General features: G+C 50.4%; 1 protein-coding gene across 1 annotated transcript in view; it reads right to left on the bottom strand.

Annotated features, from left to right (window-relative positions):
* The window catches only part of LOC149328197 (uncharacterized), a 47,817-nt gene extending 30,006 nt beyond the window's left edge, over positions 1 to 17,811 (bottom strand). The window contains exon 1 of the mRNA XM_089558926.1: positions 17,368 to 17,811. Coding sequence (XP_089415052.1) covers positions 17,368 to 17,811 — 444 coding nt within the window. The remainder of the gene's footprint in view (positions 1 to 17,367) is intronic.
* Positions 17,812 to 18,043: the final 232 nt, after the last annotated feature.

The raw sequence follows: 18,043 nt of genomic DNA, 5'->3' as shown, positions 1-18,043 counted from the left end.
TGCGTACGCAACGACACCGCGGGTAACGAATGCGCATGCGCAGAACGCAACGTATCTAGCCGCGCGTTGCGGACGCCCGCCCGCTGTAAAGCATAGCGTAGCGTACGCAACGCGGGACGCTACGTGCTGCGTAGAGAACATGGCGGCGACCATCTCGCCCGCTTCGGACCGATTTCACTTCGCCGCTGCTTTCTTCAACGCGATGGCTCGCCCTAAACTGTGCTGTTAGCTTTTGTTTTGTCTACTCTCACCCACACGCCGAAATATTAGGGACAAATGCCCCTTGTTTTTCAGATAAGGAGGCGATTTTTGACCGTTTAAGCCTAACTAACGTTGTGTACGTTTATCGTCATAGCAACCGCACCTGTCGAATAATTTTTTTTAGTCATGTGCCTACTTTTGCACTTCATTAAACATTATACATTTTTTCCTCCATTAAAAACAATAATATACTATTCATATTGTCAGAAACTGTAAAATGTTCAGCCGAGCGCTACAGCGCTTTCAGTGTTTGTCACTAGATGGCGACAGAACACAACGCGCTACGCGACTGCTCCGCGGCGGTACGGCCAACTAAAGTGTGACGGGGGTGTCCTTTACAGCGTACGGAACGCAGTGAGCGTTGCGTATGCGATGTCGCTACGTACGCAGCAACTGAAAGTGTCTATTGCATCGCCCAATATCTAAACATGGTTTATCAAAAGGATCCCTTTGTCGGGTCTCCTTTAGAGCGCCTATCTGTGAAGGCGGGAGCAGCGATTCCTTTCCGCTTCCGCAGATCGCTCCTGAGCCTGAACGCGTGCATGAGCGCACAATCAGTGACTCATCACATGCGCACAAAGGCGAGTCTGTTAATTGCGCATTCAGGAAGGGGTGCATTTCATTCACTATTGAGTGGAATTGACACAAAATGCGATTGCGCACAGCATTGTCCCGTTTCCGCTGAACCTTCAATACAGAACAGAACAGTAGTTTTTTTCCCCAATGCATCAAAAACTTTCAAACAAGTGCCTAAAATACAAAATAAGGGCAGGTAGACAGAGCGCGTACCTAAAATTAAATACAAAGTCCCGGGGTGGCTTAATTAAATTAAACTGCTGTTATGACAGTTTCTAGAAAGAAACATAAATCCGACTTTCGGTATACTATAAATAGCACACCACTTACTCTAGTGACTAAACATAAGTATCTTGGCGTACTAATAACCCATGACCTCAGGTGGAACGCTCACGTGGACAAAATCACCTCAACAGCTTTGAAACGACTCTTTTTTCTTAGACGACGCCTCACATTAGCCCCTTTTCAAACTAAGCTTTTAGCTTACAATGTTTTGGTTAGATCTGCTCTCGATTATGCTAACGTCGTTTGGTTTCCTTATACTAATCAAGATATAACCAAACTTGAAGCCGTTCAAAGAAAAGCAGTCAGATTTATATTTAACAAATACAAAATAACCGATTCGCCTACTGAATTAATGAAAACTGAAGGAATAAAATCATTGCAGACCCGTGCAAAAGTCGCACGACTAAAACTCATGTTTCAACTAATAAATCGACATCTAAAACTCGACACTACTAAATATATTTCCCTTTCCGAAGCAAGATCAACGCGTCATAAACATTCGCATACATTAAGTGAGTATCATTTCCATACTAACTGCTTTAAAAATTCCTTTTTCCCACTAGCAATTCGAGAATGGAACAGCCTTGATCCATCTATTACTAACTGTTCATCAATGACAAAATTTAATATTGCAGTTCAGAGTATGCCCTGTTATTAGTTATTCATTCCTGGTTGCTTGCGTTCTGTTATTATTATACCCATGGTGATTTGTATTTTTATGTGTAAGTTTTCTTTTTGTCAAACTATGCAGTGTTACTTAAACTAAACACCTATACTGTGTTAATGCCTTTGCAGTGTACGATTATAATATTTACTGTTTACTTATTGTCTGCGTATTATAACAACTAGCAATGTTTCAATATTTTGTTATTCTTTGTATAATACTACGGACATTAGCCTTATTTTATGCGTTATTTGATTGTTTTCGTCACAGCTCGGTTGTATTTTTTACCGTTTGTTGTTTTTCTTAACATGCTGACCAGTTGAATGTTCCAATTATGCTTGACCGCGTTCTGTTAACCTTACTAAGCCCTCCTGCCACAATCCCAATTGGGATTAGCAGTATTTGTAAATAAATAAAATAAATAAATTTAAAATTGGAGGCAACACTTAAGCTCCGCCTTAAGGGTATGAAGAGTGATGGTTCGGGCTAGTTGGTGCACGTTTGACACTTTCGAAAGCGCTAAAACAACACGGACAAAGCGCTCGTCCCTGTCTGTTCCTTGTTTGTCCACGTTGTTTTAGCGCTTTCGAAAAATGCCAAAGGGTATGACGCTATGGCGTAACGAGCTAATTTCGATATACGCCGAAGTTCATTCTGTACTATACATTGATAGATCCATGGGGTCTCCTCACACCCCTTCCGGCGCAGTGGTGCAGCGGTTAAGCGATTTGCCACGTCCCTACGATGGCAGGTGCTACCACCGGAGAGCCTTGTGCGGGCCCAGTTTCCTCTCCCAGAGCGACCAATCATTAATCTAATTGACACCTGCCAGAGTGTGCAGTTTCCTTAATATCCGGTGGGCAGGTTGTAATGATTACGCTGGGTCACGTGACCTAGGTGTGGCACCTGCCTCCTAGGCTGCTCCCTGGACAGCACCTGTCAAAGTCGGGCTCGCGATTTCTCGCTCACAACACCGACAACGCCGACGCCACATTTTCTGGGCAATGAAGCCTTCAAGGCTGGTATATTGTTGGTGTTTTGTGTTCGCGTCATAAATTGTCTCTTATTATGCACAATACTCATACCAGGTGCCTTTAAGAAGCACATCGTCACTCTGAACACTTCGTTACCCAAAGCAATGTCAAGGACGATTCTGAAATGGCTAACTCCCTTTGAACAGTTCCCAGAGTCACTGGAGGGTAGAGGGTTCTTACTTTTGGAGAAGCTAAGGTGGACAGAGTTTGAAAATAGTTGTATTTATACCCTGAACACAGTTTCAGCAAGATAAACGCAATAATAAAAGCTCGTCGCTTCATCACAGTTCATGCGCTGTGAAGCAGCGCATACTCAAGATATTGGCCTGCATCCTGTCAACGCACCCACGCACTAACTATCGCATTACTAAAACTAAGAGTCCTTAATCCGCAGCTAAATACAATTAAAGCTGCATGAACTATCATTGTTGTACTTCACTTACTGGCGAATTTATATGTGAGCACCTAACTGGCGCTCCAATTCGATTTTCATGTCGCACGCCCATGGTTACATGGGACAAATACGGCTTTGAATTCTAGGCCCCACGCAACTCGAGAGCCTAAGCGTAATTGCATTACCTCATGGACTTCGAACGAAAAGTACGGAACATTCCCTCGCACTGAAACTACACGAAAGAAACCCTTGAAATGAAATGTCTTAACGAGGCGATGTATTTGCACTTAGGGTATAGTGACCACCCAGAGCAGCAATATTTATGACAAGGAAAAGAAAAGAGTGCTTACCGCTCTTTAGGCCAACTTCATCGGCGGACAACTGACCTTGATCAGCCGGCGCTTTCCGCAAAGCTGCACCTTACTGCTGGTGTCCGCTTTGAAGGCTAGGAAGCTGGTCTAAAATATTGCGTCCCGCGGAGAACGCGCTGTTCAGGTTTTCCTGGTCCTTGCATATGAGAGAGAAGGTTTCTCCGTATAGCGCCGCTGTCAGAGCGACCGTAAAGCGATGTCCAATGCTGGCTCCTTCAAATCGGACCGCTAGCAACGGAAGTCCAGACCAAAGGGCGATGCACACAACCTTGTGTTCGGATTGCCCAGTCTCTTCGTCGGCGGTGAGCAGGCACGCATAGAACACACCGTGCAGAGAGTTGCCCGCCATTGCCACGTCATAGTGAGGAAGGCGCAGCGCGGCTGTGACGTGATGGAACAGTGTTGGGCAGTCGAAGAACAGGGACGCGTCGCGCTTCAGGCGATACACCTGCCACGGGCCTAGTTGGTTATGTGGCATCAGCCAAACGTAAAGTCTGGCCATACGAAGTAAACGCTCTTCCATCGCAACGCCTCCCAGGAGGGAATCGTATACCTCGCTCCAAGCCACACCTGACGGCACTGTGCCGCCTGAACTCGCCTGTCGTGGCAAATAGAGCGCTTGGTAAAGTTGCTGCACGCTTGGGCCCAAACGGCAGAGATGGTCGCGTAGTGTCTCGAGGTCCTTGGATGTCATGACGATAGAACGGTTAATAACGTTCGACGGTAGAGGCTCTGCAGCTCTGTTCGCTCAGCTCTGATGCTTTCGAAGCCGCCAAAACGTAGGCCTAAAAGCCGACTACACTGGTAGTAGAAAGCAAAGCGCGCAAGCTCACTGTAAACGTCAGGAAGCACCAGCGAAAGGCGTCTAAGTTTTTTCAGCGCTTGAGCTTGTTTCTGACGCTTCATCACGTTTTTAGGGCATCGGCCACGTCACAAAAGCGGAGCCAATGGCGGGCATTGAATACCAAATATCATGCTCACCATGAAGCCACAAAGAGCACGAAGAAGCTCCGCATATATCTCTAGAAATCTTCTGCGTTTGAAACACTAAACAAAGATATGAACGCAAAATCATATATCAACAGTATTCTTCGCCATGAAGCATTAATCTAGGTGTAGGAAGCACGCGATGTACGAAGTGTGCGGATCTGGCTTATCAAACAGATAGCCTTCTTCTATGCTACCGAGCAGATACCATGAGGTTTGAGCCTAACTTCAATACAAGACGCAGCACTTACAGCTTTATCTCTCATTCCCTTTTTTAAGTATTTTACAGTACGCTGACTTTGAGCATGACATCAAAATATAATAGCCCAGTAGCCAGCATTTACGAATGTCGTCGCTATCTAATAGCCTGCGGTTGGAAAGCCAAGCGAAGGGACGCCATGCGCACAGGGACGATCAAAAGAAACTTGAAGGTTTGGTTCGGTTCGGTTCATTGGGGTTTAGCGTCCGAAAGCGACTCAGGCTGATGGACGCCGTAGTGAAGGGCTCCGGAAATTTCGACCACCTGGGGTTCTTTAACGTGCGCTGACATTGCACAGCACACGGGCCTCCAGAATTTCGCCTCCATCGAAAATCAGCCGCCGCGGCCGGGATGGAACCCGGGTCTTTTGGGCCAGTAGCCGAGCGCCGTAGCCACTGAGCCACCGCGGCGGGCTGGAATATGTAGTTCTCCTTGTCTAAGACGCTGGGGAGGGTTTGCAGAAAGGCGCCTAATCAGACGGATGCATCCCCAAACGCCCTCCTGTGTCTCCAGAATTTACGATTCGAAAACAATTGTGCACTTAATTAACATCTTGACCACACATCAGTGACACAAGCCGCAACACCGCGCTAAAGGGTTTCGTCTCACAGCACTTTAGGTCAACAAAGTGGTAGGTTTGGTTTGGTTTGTGAGTTTAACGTCCCAAAGCGACTCAGGCTATGAGAGACGCCGTAGTGAAGGGCTCCGGAAATTTCGGCCACCTGGGGTTCTTTAACGTGCACTGACATCGCACAGTACACGGGCCTCTAGAATTGCTCCTCCGAAGAAATTCAACCGCCGCGGCCGGGATCGAACCCGCGTCTTTCGGGTCAGCAGCCGAGCACCATAACCAGAGCCACCGCGGCGGCTTAGGTCAACTAGATGCCCCCCCCCCCCTTTTTTTCTTGCTTCTTTGCACTGCGCTCGCACCTGACTGGTAACAAAAAGACGATAGCGAGGTCTATGATACAATCATGGACGACCCTGGTGAAACTATTTTTACTATTCAAGTGAAAGTACGATGAAAAGAAATTCTATAAGCGAAGCAATTTGAGCTGCGCGGCACTTCTTTTTATGGGGATTGTGCAGCAGTGTCTGTGAGATCAACGCAGTTTCACCGCAGTATACGCTGTGATTTTGTCTATTACTCATGCTGCTGCTGTGGTTAGCATTCTGCAAAAGGTGATAAAGACTGATTTTATGGTTTTCTGAGGATTGACGCCTCAAGCTGAATCAGGCTATGGGGGACGCGGTAATGGAGGGCTCCGTGCTCCGTTGATTTCGCCCACATGTGGTGTCAGTAAGTGCACTGACATCATACAGTACATCATCATCATCGCCATCATCATCATCAGCCTGACTACGCCCACTGCAGTGCAAAGACCTCTCCTATGTCTCTGCAATTAACCCTGTCCTTGCCTTCTCTTGCCTTCTCTCGGAATCCACTCATTTACCCTTAAGGACCAGCGGTTATCTTGCCTTCGCATTACATGCCCCGCCCAAGCCGATTTATTCCTCTTGATTTCAACTAGGATGTCATGTCATGTAGTACGCAGGCGTCTTAACATTTCGTCTCTATCGAAACGCGACCGTCGCTGCTGAGATCGAGTCCGCGTCTTGTGGGCCAGCAGCCTAGCGCCGTGGTGAAAACGAATAATCGTGCAGACTTTCCTCTCGGTCATATTCTGGTTTATAGTACGTTTTGTGAACCCGTTCGTCAAAATATGTGAAATAAAATTAAAAAGAATTAATGAGAAATAGAAAGTAGTAACCAGCGCTTAACAGCAAGAACTGGGAGAGAAAAAGTACCGCTAACTGCATTTTTTTTTTCATTTTAATCCTAGACATCAACTGACTGTATTCTCGGAAGAGCACGAGTCATTTTCAATGTGTCGCCAAGTGCCCTGATCCAGACAGGTCTTCAATAGCCAATTTGTGCGCCATTATCTAAACATTGACACAACGGCCGGTTTGGCCGATGTAGCATTTTTCGCACGGAAATGGGATTCTGCAGACCACATATTGGTCCTGCAAGGTACACCCGACAAATTTGTTAACAGCATCGCGCGACCAACGGCCTTCTGGCTTGTCAGCGCCTTGTCAGCGTGAATCGGCGTATCTGAAACTCATACATTTGTTCCTGCTTGTCTCACCGCTCTGTGCCGTGATAAGGCGCTGACAAGCCAGTGGGTCGTTCTTCGTGCGATACTGTTAACAAATTTACCGGGTGTACGAGGGGTTTCAAGTCTTATTGGGCTACGCCATCTTTCGCCAAGGTCATCGGGTGTTGCAGTTTGACCTTCAGGAGGAAGAGCGCCGGAGGTGTCACTGTGACGTCAGACCACGTGACTTGCCGCTGCTCTGACCGCTGCGCGCCGACCGCCGCTTCGCCACATGTGGTCATGTGATTATGCACCTGACTCGACGTTCACTTTAAGGGAAACTGCATAGGTTTTAGAAATCAACGAGCTTAAGAGGGTAGAATGTGTGAAAACTTGGAGGTAAAGCTTGTGAAGTCTTTTTGGGCTAGCACTTGAAATAATGAAGTAATGGCCGATTAAAATCCGGACGCCCTTCAAGCTTCTCCGCAGCGCACAACGCCAAGTGTGTGGGCTGGGGGGGGGGGGGGGGGGGGGGCTCATGATGACGTCATCAAAGGTATCGGTACATTTCCAACGCACAAATGTCTGCTTTGAAGGAACAAAAACAACGCCACCAAAGGCGAACCCTGCCGAAAGTTTGGCCGCGTCTAACGCGTCAGGGCAGGGTGTGGCTGACGACATCGGTAATTTGAAATCATACCTTCCGTGACGTCACGTTGAGTTTTTCTGCACTCCTCTGGTGCATTGAGGATAAGCGCAAATTTCAATTGTCGATTACGTCACTATTTTAAAGGCTACTGCAAAAAAAACCCGGCGTGCTTTACCTACAGCCTACATAGATTTGAGTACTTGAATACCGCAAAATTCTCAAAAAAGTGCTGCAGCTGCCCTTTAAGAAGGCGACGTCGCTCGCGCATGCAGTTTTGACATGGATGAGAGCGTGGTTGACAGTGTGCCTGAAACGCCTGCGAGGCGTTTCAAGCGTCTAACCAAGCGTAGCCAAGTGTAAAGGAACTTTCGCTCTGTCTAACTGTTTAGAAGCATACAAGAGAGTAGAGGTGCTCGTTAGGGTACATATGACGGAAGCCAACAGGGGATGGCTTTTTCTTAATTTGTGGGTTTTCTTCATAAGGGAGATGAGTAAAAACAAGAAAAAGCAACTACATGGTAACGGTGGGATCCGAACCCATGACCTCCGAATTTTGCGTTCGACGGCGTTTCTACGTGGCACTCGTGGTATTAAAGGGCGTACCACGTCCGCCGCTGTGGATGTGGGCGGCGCTGCTGAACACTCTAGAGGTTCGCTTACACTACAAATAAATACCACCCAAAGCAGCAGATTGCACAGCCATCGCTGTAGCAGTTGGTGCAGCACCGGGCGCTAAATTCGGAGGTTGTGGGTTCGGATCCCACCGGCGGCATGTGGTTGTTTTTTCTTCTGCTTTTGTTAATATCCCATTCCATTAAAAACTACAAGTTAAAAAAACTACAAGTTAAAAAAGACATCCCTTTTCTCCTTAGTTTCAGTGGCTGTAAATTTCCGTCATACCTGCGTTAGAAGAATTAAACCCTTAGAAATTTTCGTATTTGTGTCGCCATTAGCAACTGTGCACAGTTTGCAGAGTTTATCCAGCGCATCAAACACAATTAGGGCGTTGCTTTTCTACGCTACATTTTTTTAGAGTTGATGTGTCAGCGGGTCAGCTACCGTTTCTGGTGAGCTACAGATTCGTACGCCCAACCAAACCCCTTATCCTGAAGCGTCCTTCACAGCCTCGGACCCAGCGGCCGTAGAAGCCATCGCTATAGCCATCAGGATCAAAATGAGCGACACCCAACACCCCAGCTGCAACATTTTGAGAGTCCCATGCCGCCTGCAGAGCCTACTCTAGTAGTCGTGTCCCACGCGCCACTCTCAGCGTTCTCCAACATGATCACGTCATCACCTGGGCCCCAGGACATGCAATTGTCTGAGGCAGTATTAGGGCCGATGCCCTAGCTCAACAATATAACTACCCAACGGCGCACAGCAATGACACCCTCTACCAAATTTCAACCCATTTTTCCACCCGCCTAGAGACCATTCGCCTAAATCGGCGACTCTACACCCCGCCACATGAGCAACTTTTCCCGGCGGACTCGTAACACCTAATACGCATCCAAACACTGACTTTCCCCAACCTCCACCACCTACACCGCATTCACCCAACATTATACGCATATACATGTCCCTGGTGTGGCGGTGTTCATACGTTCACACATATTACATGCACAGCTAAACCCAACCACTTAAGCGGCCCAACGCGGCTCTGGAGCAGTTGGAGGTGACGCTGGCCAGCGCCACCCTGGGAGACCAGGGGACGCTAGTCGCCGTCGCCAAAGCGTCGGCGCAAGCTACAGGAGTCCTGAACTGAGAACTTCACTCACAATCCTCTCCGGCCACCTTTTTTATGATAAAATTTTAATCTCTGTTTCTCTCTCTTGAAGCAGTGGGAGGTGCGGCTGACCAGCGCCACCCTGGCATACCAGGAGGCGCTCATATCGCTATCTCCACGACGTCGGCCAGAGCCACTGGGGTCGTGGACTGATGATGATGATGTCCTCAGTCTTAATGGCACACACCCACGGCGGGGGATTGGCAGGACTCCGCGTGCTTGCCTTCAACCACCTTCTTGTTCCCTCTTAATAAATGCTTTTTTTTCTTTCCTTCGTAATGGAAGTTTTGCAACTGGTAGGATGAAAGGGATCTGACATCTGCCGAGCGATAAAAAGAAAATTCTTCTTTCTATTCGTCCACTGTGGGCAAAGAAGCGACATTAGTAGCTGCACTGGGACCGCAACCCCAAACTCACGTTATCTAAACGCCCACTCCAAACAGAAAATGAGCCGAGGCAACGCACATTTCAAATGCTTGAAGTCAAGAAAACAATGAAAGGCACTCGTGCGACTCCTCAAGTAAACGCGGTCAACGTCGCCGTTCGAGCATTCGAGCACTTGCGCTTGTGGACACTGGTGCTGCCGTTTCCGTGATAGCCGAAAACTTCTGCCGTTCACTTCGTAAAGTCACCACTTCTACTTCTGGCCTCTCTCTTTGCACCGCTAGTGCCGAGCCCATTCATCCTTCTGCCGCTTGCACGGCACGTGTCGTCATCGCGGACGTTTTATATGTCGTCGAATTTTTAGTGCTCAGCTCTTGCTCCCATGACCTCATCCTTGGCTGGGATTTTCTATCCCATCACCATGCCGTCATAGACTGTGCCCGTGCTCACGTCTCCTTTTCCATGCTCTGCGCTGCGCCCGTCGACGAACAGCCGCCTTGCTCTGGTGCCAAATGCGTTGTCGCCGCCGACACCGATGTTCCCCCCGGCAGTGCCGTGCTCGTTCCCCTTTCCTCAATTTCTGGTTCCTGCGAGACTGTACTCTTCGCCCCTTCGCCTATCTTTGCTTCTCGCCGACACCTTCCTCTTCCGTTTGCCGTCGTCGACATGCGCCAAGGTGCCGCCGAGATCGTCGTCTCGAATCCCTCTCCCTCTGGGTTCAGGTTGCTCCGTGGAGAGTGCCTTGGACATGTTGAACCCGTTGACCTGATCGCACCCTTCGACGATGATGCTCTTTCCGAAAGTACACCAATCGCCGCCCTCACGCTGCCTAACGCTACCTGCGACCCGCTGTCCTCGGCGATTTTACACCGCTCAGTTGCCAGCGGCCTCGACCCACCTCACCGCGAGCAGCTCCTCGCCCTGCTTAACAAGTTCCGCTCATCATTCGACCACCAGACAACTTCCCTGGGCCGCGCGACCACTATCGTCCACCACATCGACACCGGAACTCATGCCCCTCTACGCCAGCGGCCCTATCGTGTGTCGCCTCCGGAGCGCCGCGTCATCGCTGAGCAGGTTGACGACATGCTGCAGCGCGGCGTTATTCAGCCCTCTTCTAGTCCGTGGTCCTCTCCCGTCGTGCTGGTCAAAAAGAAGGATGGTTCGATTCGATTTTGCGTTGACTACCGCCGCCTGAACAAAATTACGCGCAAGGACGTCTACCCGCTACCACGTATTGACGACGCCCTCGACTGTTTGCAAGGAGCCGAGTTCTTCTCTTCCTTGGATCTCCGATCCGGCTATTGGCAAGTGCCCATGGCTGAGTCTGACCGCCCTAAAACCGGTTTCGTCACACCTGACGGCCTTTATGAGTTTACCGTCATGCCATTCGGACTCTGCAACGCTCCCGCTACGTTTGAGAGAATGATGGACAATATCTTGCGTGGACTAAAGTGGAATATTTGCCTATGCTACCTAGACGATGTTGTCGTTTTTTTGCCCGATTTTCCGACTCATCTCACGCGGTTGCACAAGGTACTGACCTGTCTCACCGGCGCCGGTCTCCAACTGAACCTAAAGAAATGCCGATTTGGCGCCCGCCAGCTGACCATACTAGGCCACGTTGTCTCCAAGGATCGCGTCCTGCCCGATCCAGAGAAGCTACGTGCTGTCACGCACTTTCCCAAGCCGACTTCTGTTAAAGAGCTGCGAAGCTTCGTGGGCCTGTGCTCGTATTTCCGCCGTTTTGTGCGCAACTTCGCCTCTATCATTCCGCCGCTTACAAAGCTTTTGAATGGTCCCACCAAGCTATCTGCTTGGAACTCAACCTGCGACGATGCTTTCAATACGCTCCGTCGTCTTCTGACTTCACCACCGATCCTTCGCCATTACGACCCCAGCGCGCCTACTGAGCTCCACACCGACGCCAGTGGCATCGGCCTCGGGGCAGTCCTTGCGCAGCGTCAACCGGGCTTTTCCGAATACGTTGTTGCTTACGCCAGCCGTGCACTCACCAAAGCGGAAGCCAATTACACTGTTACAGAAAAGGAGTGCCTCGCCATAGTGTGGGCGTTAACAAAAATTCGTCCCTACTTATACGGCCGCCCCCTGGACGTTGTTACTGATCACCATGCCCTCTGCTGGTTGGCTGCACTGAAAGACCCTTCTGGACGCCTCGGCCGCCGGGCCCTTCGTCTGCAGGAATATGACATTAACGTTGTGTATCGGTCGGGCCGCAAACATTCCGACGCTGACGCCTTGTCGCGCTCACCTTTACCATCTCCTGCGCCCGTTTCGTCCATATCCGACTCGACGCTGGCCGCTCTCACCGCCACGGATCTCCCTTTCGAACAACGACGAGACCCATGGATTTCTTCGCTCCTCGACCTCCTCAGCGCACCGTCTACGGCATCGTTCCCTCGGTCACTTCGTCGTCAAGCTTGCCATTTCACAATTCGAGACTCTCTAGTGTATCGCCGCAACTATCGCCCGGATGGCCGCAAATGGCTCTTGGTCATCCCTCGCCACCTTCGCTCTGATGTTTGTACGCATCACCATGCCGACCCACAATGTGCACATGCTGGATTGCTGAAAACCTACGAGCGTCTGCGTCAGCGATACTACTGGCGCGGAATGTACACTTTTGTCCGCCGCTATATACGCTCGTGCACTGCCTGTCAGCAGCGGAAGTCACCACCTCGTCTTTCCGCCGGCCCGTTACAGCCATTGCCTTGCCCAGCTCGTCCCTTCGATCGCGTGGGCATCGACCTGTATGGTCCGCTCCCGTGCACGCCTGCCGGGAATCGCTGGATTATCGTAGCCGTGGACCACCTCACAAGATACGCGGAGACGGCCGCCCTGCCCTCGGCTACTGCTCGCGACGTCGCATCCTTTTTCCTTCATCACTTCGTCCTACGCCACGGGGCCCCTCGGGAACTACTCAGCGATCGCGGCCGCGTTTTCTTATCCGAAGTCGTTCACGAGGTCCTGGATGCGTGCCACACCGTTCATCGCACGACTACCGCCTATCATCCCCAAACGAACGGCCTCACTGAGATATTCAACCGGACTCTTGGTGACATGCTCGCCATGTATATTTCCTCTGACGCCAATAATTGGGATCAAGTCCTACCATTCGTAACTTATGCATACAATACTGCTTCCCAGGCCACAACCGGATCTTCCCCTTACTTTCTTTTATACGGCCGTGAACCTTCCTGTCTTCTGGATACTATCCTGCCTTACAACCCCGACAGTTCTGAATGCACCTTTTTCTCCGACGCTGCCCGTCATGCCGAGCAGTGCCGCCAGCTGGCTCGCTCGTTGACATCCGCGACTCAAAGCCTCCGCAAATATGAGACTGACCAAGGCAAGCCCACCCATGACTTTCCAACTGACTCGCTCGTCTGGCTGTCTGTGCCGGCTGCATCCAAGTTTGCGGCTAAGTACCTCGGTCCCTACCGTGTCGTGCAGCGCACTTCACCTGTGAACTACATAGTCGAACCGGTCACGCCTTCCTCGGACCACCGCCGTCGCGGCCGCGAAATTGTTCACGTGAGCCGGCTAAAACCGTACTACGACCCTGTCGTCATCTGCTCGCCCTGAGTCTCCAGGATGGCTCCCTGTTTTCGCCGGGGCAGTTGCAATGAAGAAGGCAGAGCGCCAGCACCAACGACGACGAAGCGATTTGTGCGTCCTCCGATTCCGGCGGCCGCGCTCGTGGAGAGCTCGAGCTCGCTCTTGGTTCTGTTCTGGTGCCGCCGCTACTCGAACAGCCTGTGCCATCGTTTCGCTGCCAGTCCTTCGAACTTGCCAATAAACCCCTCTTCAAAATATATATTCCTTGAAGTCCCCCGAGATGCCGGACTGGCACCAGTCTAACGCACAGGATAAATTGAGTATTATTGGTTTCTTCGATCTATTAGCATGTGTTGATCCTTCTACGTTCGACGTTCGCACTGCGAGCATCGGCTGGAAACTTTTTAACTGCAGGCGAAGCTTTCAATAATCAAAGCATAAACACGAGGTTACACAAGCGTCGGTGCGCTTCCGCCGCCTTCGGATTGTCGCTTGCGCTTGCTAAACTCTGCATTCAGAGCAAAAAAAAACATGAAGCCTAACGCTGCAGACATTCACACAGCTCCTTAGATCACATGATCGTCCCATTTGCACTATATTCGAGTATCCTTGGCTTGGAAACATTACATTATTTCGCAGAACCATTCGCGTTGATTACGGCTCATTTGTCATCTCTTACAAGCTTCATCGACCTCGGCAGGCATTGATGCACGTTAAACGTAGAGCAGAACGCTACGAACGAACCGTCTCGACAAGTGTGAGTGGGCGTCTGTACCATGTACCCAAGAGCTTCGTTACATCCCCCCATTGTGAAAAGCGGAACAGAACAGGGCGTCGTCGCTATTTCTACCTTTATACAAAAAGCAACCGCCTTTTAAAAATTGTTTGTCCACAGTCTGGCGGTGGTTTCTTCAAGTCGCCGTGAAGGTCATCATGGGCCTAGCAGCTATGAATGCATAAGAAGCCCGTGCGCTTTTCGCATACCGTCGAAGTTGCTCCTTTTTCAATAATTGCTCCTCACAGTGAATACGCATCATTCACAGTCATTGTTTCTCAGAAATCTCTCACCATTCGTAAAGCTGTACTTAACTGCAAATATTTTTGCCTTCAAACGTATTTTGCTGCTTTTTTGGCTGTTTTTTCGTGAGCATGCGCGTTTCATCTATGATAGCTAGCTCCTGTGATGTTTTAGTATATATTCTAACGCCGTAGAGGTTAAGCGGTTTTCGCGTAGGCCGGATGATCGTGGTTGAAATACCGCCCTCGACATTCTCATCTTGGCAAATACCAAATGCAAAAAAGTTAGAGCCGATTGAACTAAATGGCCAAATGCGAAATGTGTGCTAGTACCTCGCGTTTCAGTTCGCTGTCGGTTCGACGCCGGGGTTTCAAGATCAGTGTTCAGACAAAGATCGCCGACATCGGTCCCCGGGGACTTTAGTGGTTGCGCTATACAAAATTTTATGACCGGTTTGAGCACTTAAAGCGGGCGCTGTGAAAACAGTGTGTTCTGAATCTATTGCGCGTAAATGTAAGAGAAGACGACGAGACTGCAATACAGGGGCTATCAGTTGCAGCAATACCATTTTTCCCCCAAGTATAAACCAGGAGCTTCGCAATCAAGATTGGAAAGGTTGAAAAGTGTTTTCAGTAATGCTTCTAATCCGCTTTATGAAGTAGGACTCCACCAAGCCCGTTTTAATTGCTGTTTTTTACACTTGCCAAGCTGCTTGTAAATGAACTCCCCTTGGGAAACAAGACTGGAAACCTAAATATACGCGCGCTCTAAAACTAAGTGCTAATTAACCTAGCATTGAGCTTCTAAAGAGCCTAATCAGGTTGGAACTTACGACAGCTGCATTCATCAATAGATAATATAACTATATTACGACCAGATAAAGACACTGGTTTTACGCAACACGAGATTCGTCACGTAAGATCAGTTGAAGATGCATAGATCCAGTCCAGACGGGCATGCGGTTCTCCTTGTGTACGTCTATAAGAGCAGGACCTCAGCCGACTGCCCATTGTCTACCAGGCAGACCCACGTTTTCAGTGATGACAGACAGCTCTGCAAGAATTTCTTTTGCTACTTGTGCTTCATCCAGAGAGATCATTCGGGTTACGCACGCGGTTAGAGTCCCCATGAAAACAATGTAAAATGAACACTCTCAAGGTTAGGTTACTTGTAAACATAAATACCCCCGAATGCAGAAGATTTGACAGCCGTCGCCGTAGCTCAGAGGTAGAGCACCGGACGCGTAGTTCGGAGGTCGTGGGTTCGGATCCCACCGGCGGCATGTGGTTGTTTTTTCTTCCGCTTTTCTAATCCATTAGCTTGAAGCGATAACATATTCAGTAATATTCTAAATTGATCAACACCACAAAATAAACAAATTAATTAAAAATCCCCTGTGCCCCTTGGTTTCTGTGGCTGTTGGTTTCTTTCATATTTATAACGAGCCCCTCATTCCCCTTCCCTTGTTTGCTTAATTGCTTAGCGAGGGCCTCGGTTCTGGCAGCCTTGACGCCATAGGAAGCATAAGAGGGTTCTCACGCAGCTTCCACCCTCTCCGTTCGATGACGTTCCACGTCACACCTGCGGTAACTCAGGACGTTCTACGTCTGTCGCTTATGAACGTGGGTGGCGCTGATGAACACTCTCAAGGTTAGGTTACTTGTAAACATAAATACCCCCGAAAGCAGAAGATTTGACAGCCGTCGCCGTAGCTCAGAGGTAGAGCACCGGACGCGTAATTCGGAGGTCGTGGGTTCGGATCCCACCGGCGGCATGTGGTTGTTTTTTCTTCTGCTTTTCTAATCCATTGGCTTGAAGCGATAACATATTCAGTAATATTCTAAATTGATGAACACCACAAAATAAACAAATTAATTAAAAATCCCCTGTGCCCCTTGGTTTCTGTGGCTGTTGGCTTCTTTCACATTGAATTTTAACAAGGCATTTGAGGTTTACAAAAAAATCTACTCTATTTGCCTGATCACAGAAGGCGTAAATGTTAAACAACCGTAGGAACTCTTCATACTTCCAAATGCCGCAAAATATCAACCACCCCTTCGTATCCTTTCGGTACACAAGGTCAAAATAGCGCATGCCCTTTTTCAGCGATAGGCGACAACCCACCAAAAGTCCCGCAGAATGCGACACGCAAACATTGGGATCTGCTAGGAAAATCCGGAGGGCTCTTTATTTCGCGTCAGCGGGTCTCTGTCTTGGCCTTCCCTACAGCGAATAAGTCGAGGCGACTGCCCGAAAAAAAAAACACCGCAGTTCTACCTGTTTTTGCCGAGTACCAAGCCCACGGAGATTCAGATTTGCGACGTTAAAATTCTGGGGGATCGCCGCGATGGACTACTCGCGCTTAAATTATGCTTCTGACGGTCACGCAAGCAGTAACAGGGCGAGCGCTTTCTGTAGGCAGCACCCTTTCTTGTCGTTCTTCCTGCTTGAGGAAATGGCTTGGGACGAAAATTGAGAGAATGTCGACGTCATGTGCGCGGACGAAGTGCATCACCTCTCTCTGCTTGTCCAGCGACCGAAATCCCGGAATGGCCAGGGAGAGGAGATGCACCACCGCCACGATGACAACACAGGGCGCCCACATTCTGCCGAGGAGTTTAAAAGGCCCCACCGTTAGCGAAGTCACTCTGGCAGGCAATCTTCTAAGGGTGGGACGGATCGGGTGAACCGTCCGAGTCCGCGGAAAGAGACAGCGTGTGCTTCTCCAGGACCCTGCCCGTGTTCATGGGTTCTACGGTGGGAAGCAAGTCCACGGCGTCTCTTTTCGATCCTCGGAAGGCGTGGTCGGCGGTTGGTGTCGTGGTCAGGCTCAGGTCCATTAAGTCCTAGCCGCTCGCGTCGTCGGCATCCGGTGGCGCCCATCGCCGTGGACGTCGAGACCATCCTGCGGCGCTCAGCAGGTCGTCCGCCTAAGGTTGTTCACAGGAGAGGTCCCCGGAGAGGCGGAGCGTCGATCCCCGAGAAGATCCGTCGCCGCCCTCGACAGGCGTCCCGTACGGGTCGCTGTTGCCGGCCAAGGAGGCCTCCGACGAGTGCTCGCCCGAGACCGATTCGCTCAGGGTGTCGGTAGACGCCGAGTCCGTCGTGTTCTCTGGCTGTTCCGGCGATGGGGTTGTTGGTTTCCGGGCCCGCTTGGGTTTCCACGTGCTCTGCATGGGCAGCTGGAGCGTCGTCGTCCTGGCACGGTGCGGTCACAGCAGGCGGCACCGTCACTGGGGCGGGAACTGGGTTCTGCGGCTGCAGCAATGCAGGCGACTCCGGCTTCTTCTTGGCTGCCCCCGAGGCGGCCGCCGCCGCGTAGGGGCGCGGGGGCAGGCAGTCGGCCGTCGCGTGATCACCGAAGCAGCGTCGGCGCGCCGCCTTGCATCCGGCCGTCTCCTGACCGAACACGTTGCTGGCGGCACAGCACGGCGTGCGGCAGGTGGTGGTGGTGTAAAACATTTATTTATACTATATACAGAGGTATTGCTTGGACCGTGCCTGAAGGGCCCGGCCCTCACAATCACTAGGAGGGATCCCTAGTCTGGGACCCCTGTGGCCTCCGCGGCGGCCCGGGCTCTTGTCACCAGGGCTCGTTGGTCTTGGAGAGTTGAGCAGCCAAGCAGGGGAACCCTCCGAGTCCTCCCGGGTGGGGTGGGGGTGGGGCGGGAAAGCAGGATTGGCAGGGCATGCC

This window comes from Amblyomma mixtum, chromosome 9, assembly GCF_055824585.1.
Source record: "Amblyomma mixtum isolate Tamu chromosome 9, ASM5582458v1, whole genome shotgun sequence".
In the NCBI taxonomy this organism is placed as follows: Eukaryota; Metazoa; Arthropoda; class Arachnida; order Ixodida; family Ixodidae; genus Amblyomma; species Amblyomma mixtum.
Note: the sequence above shows the minus strand (reverse complement) of the source record. Positions and strands in the feature narration are given on the sequence as shown.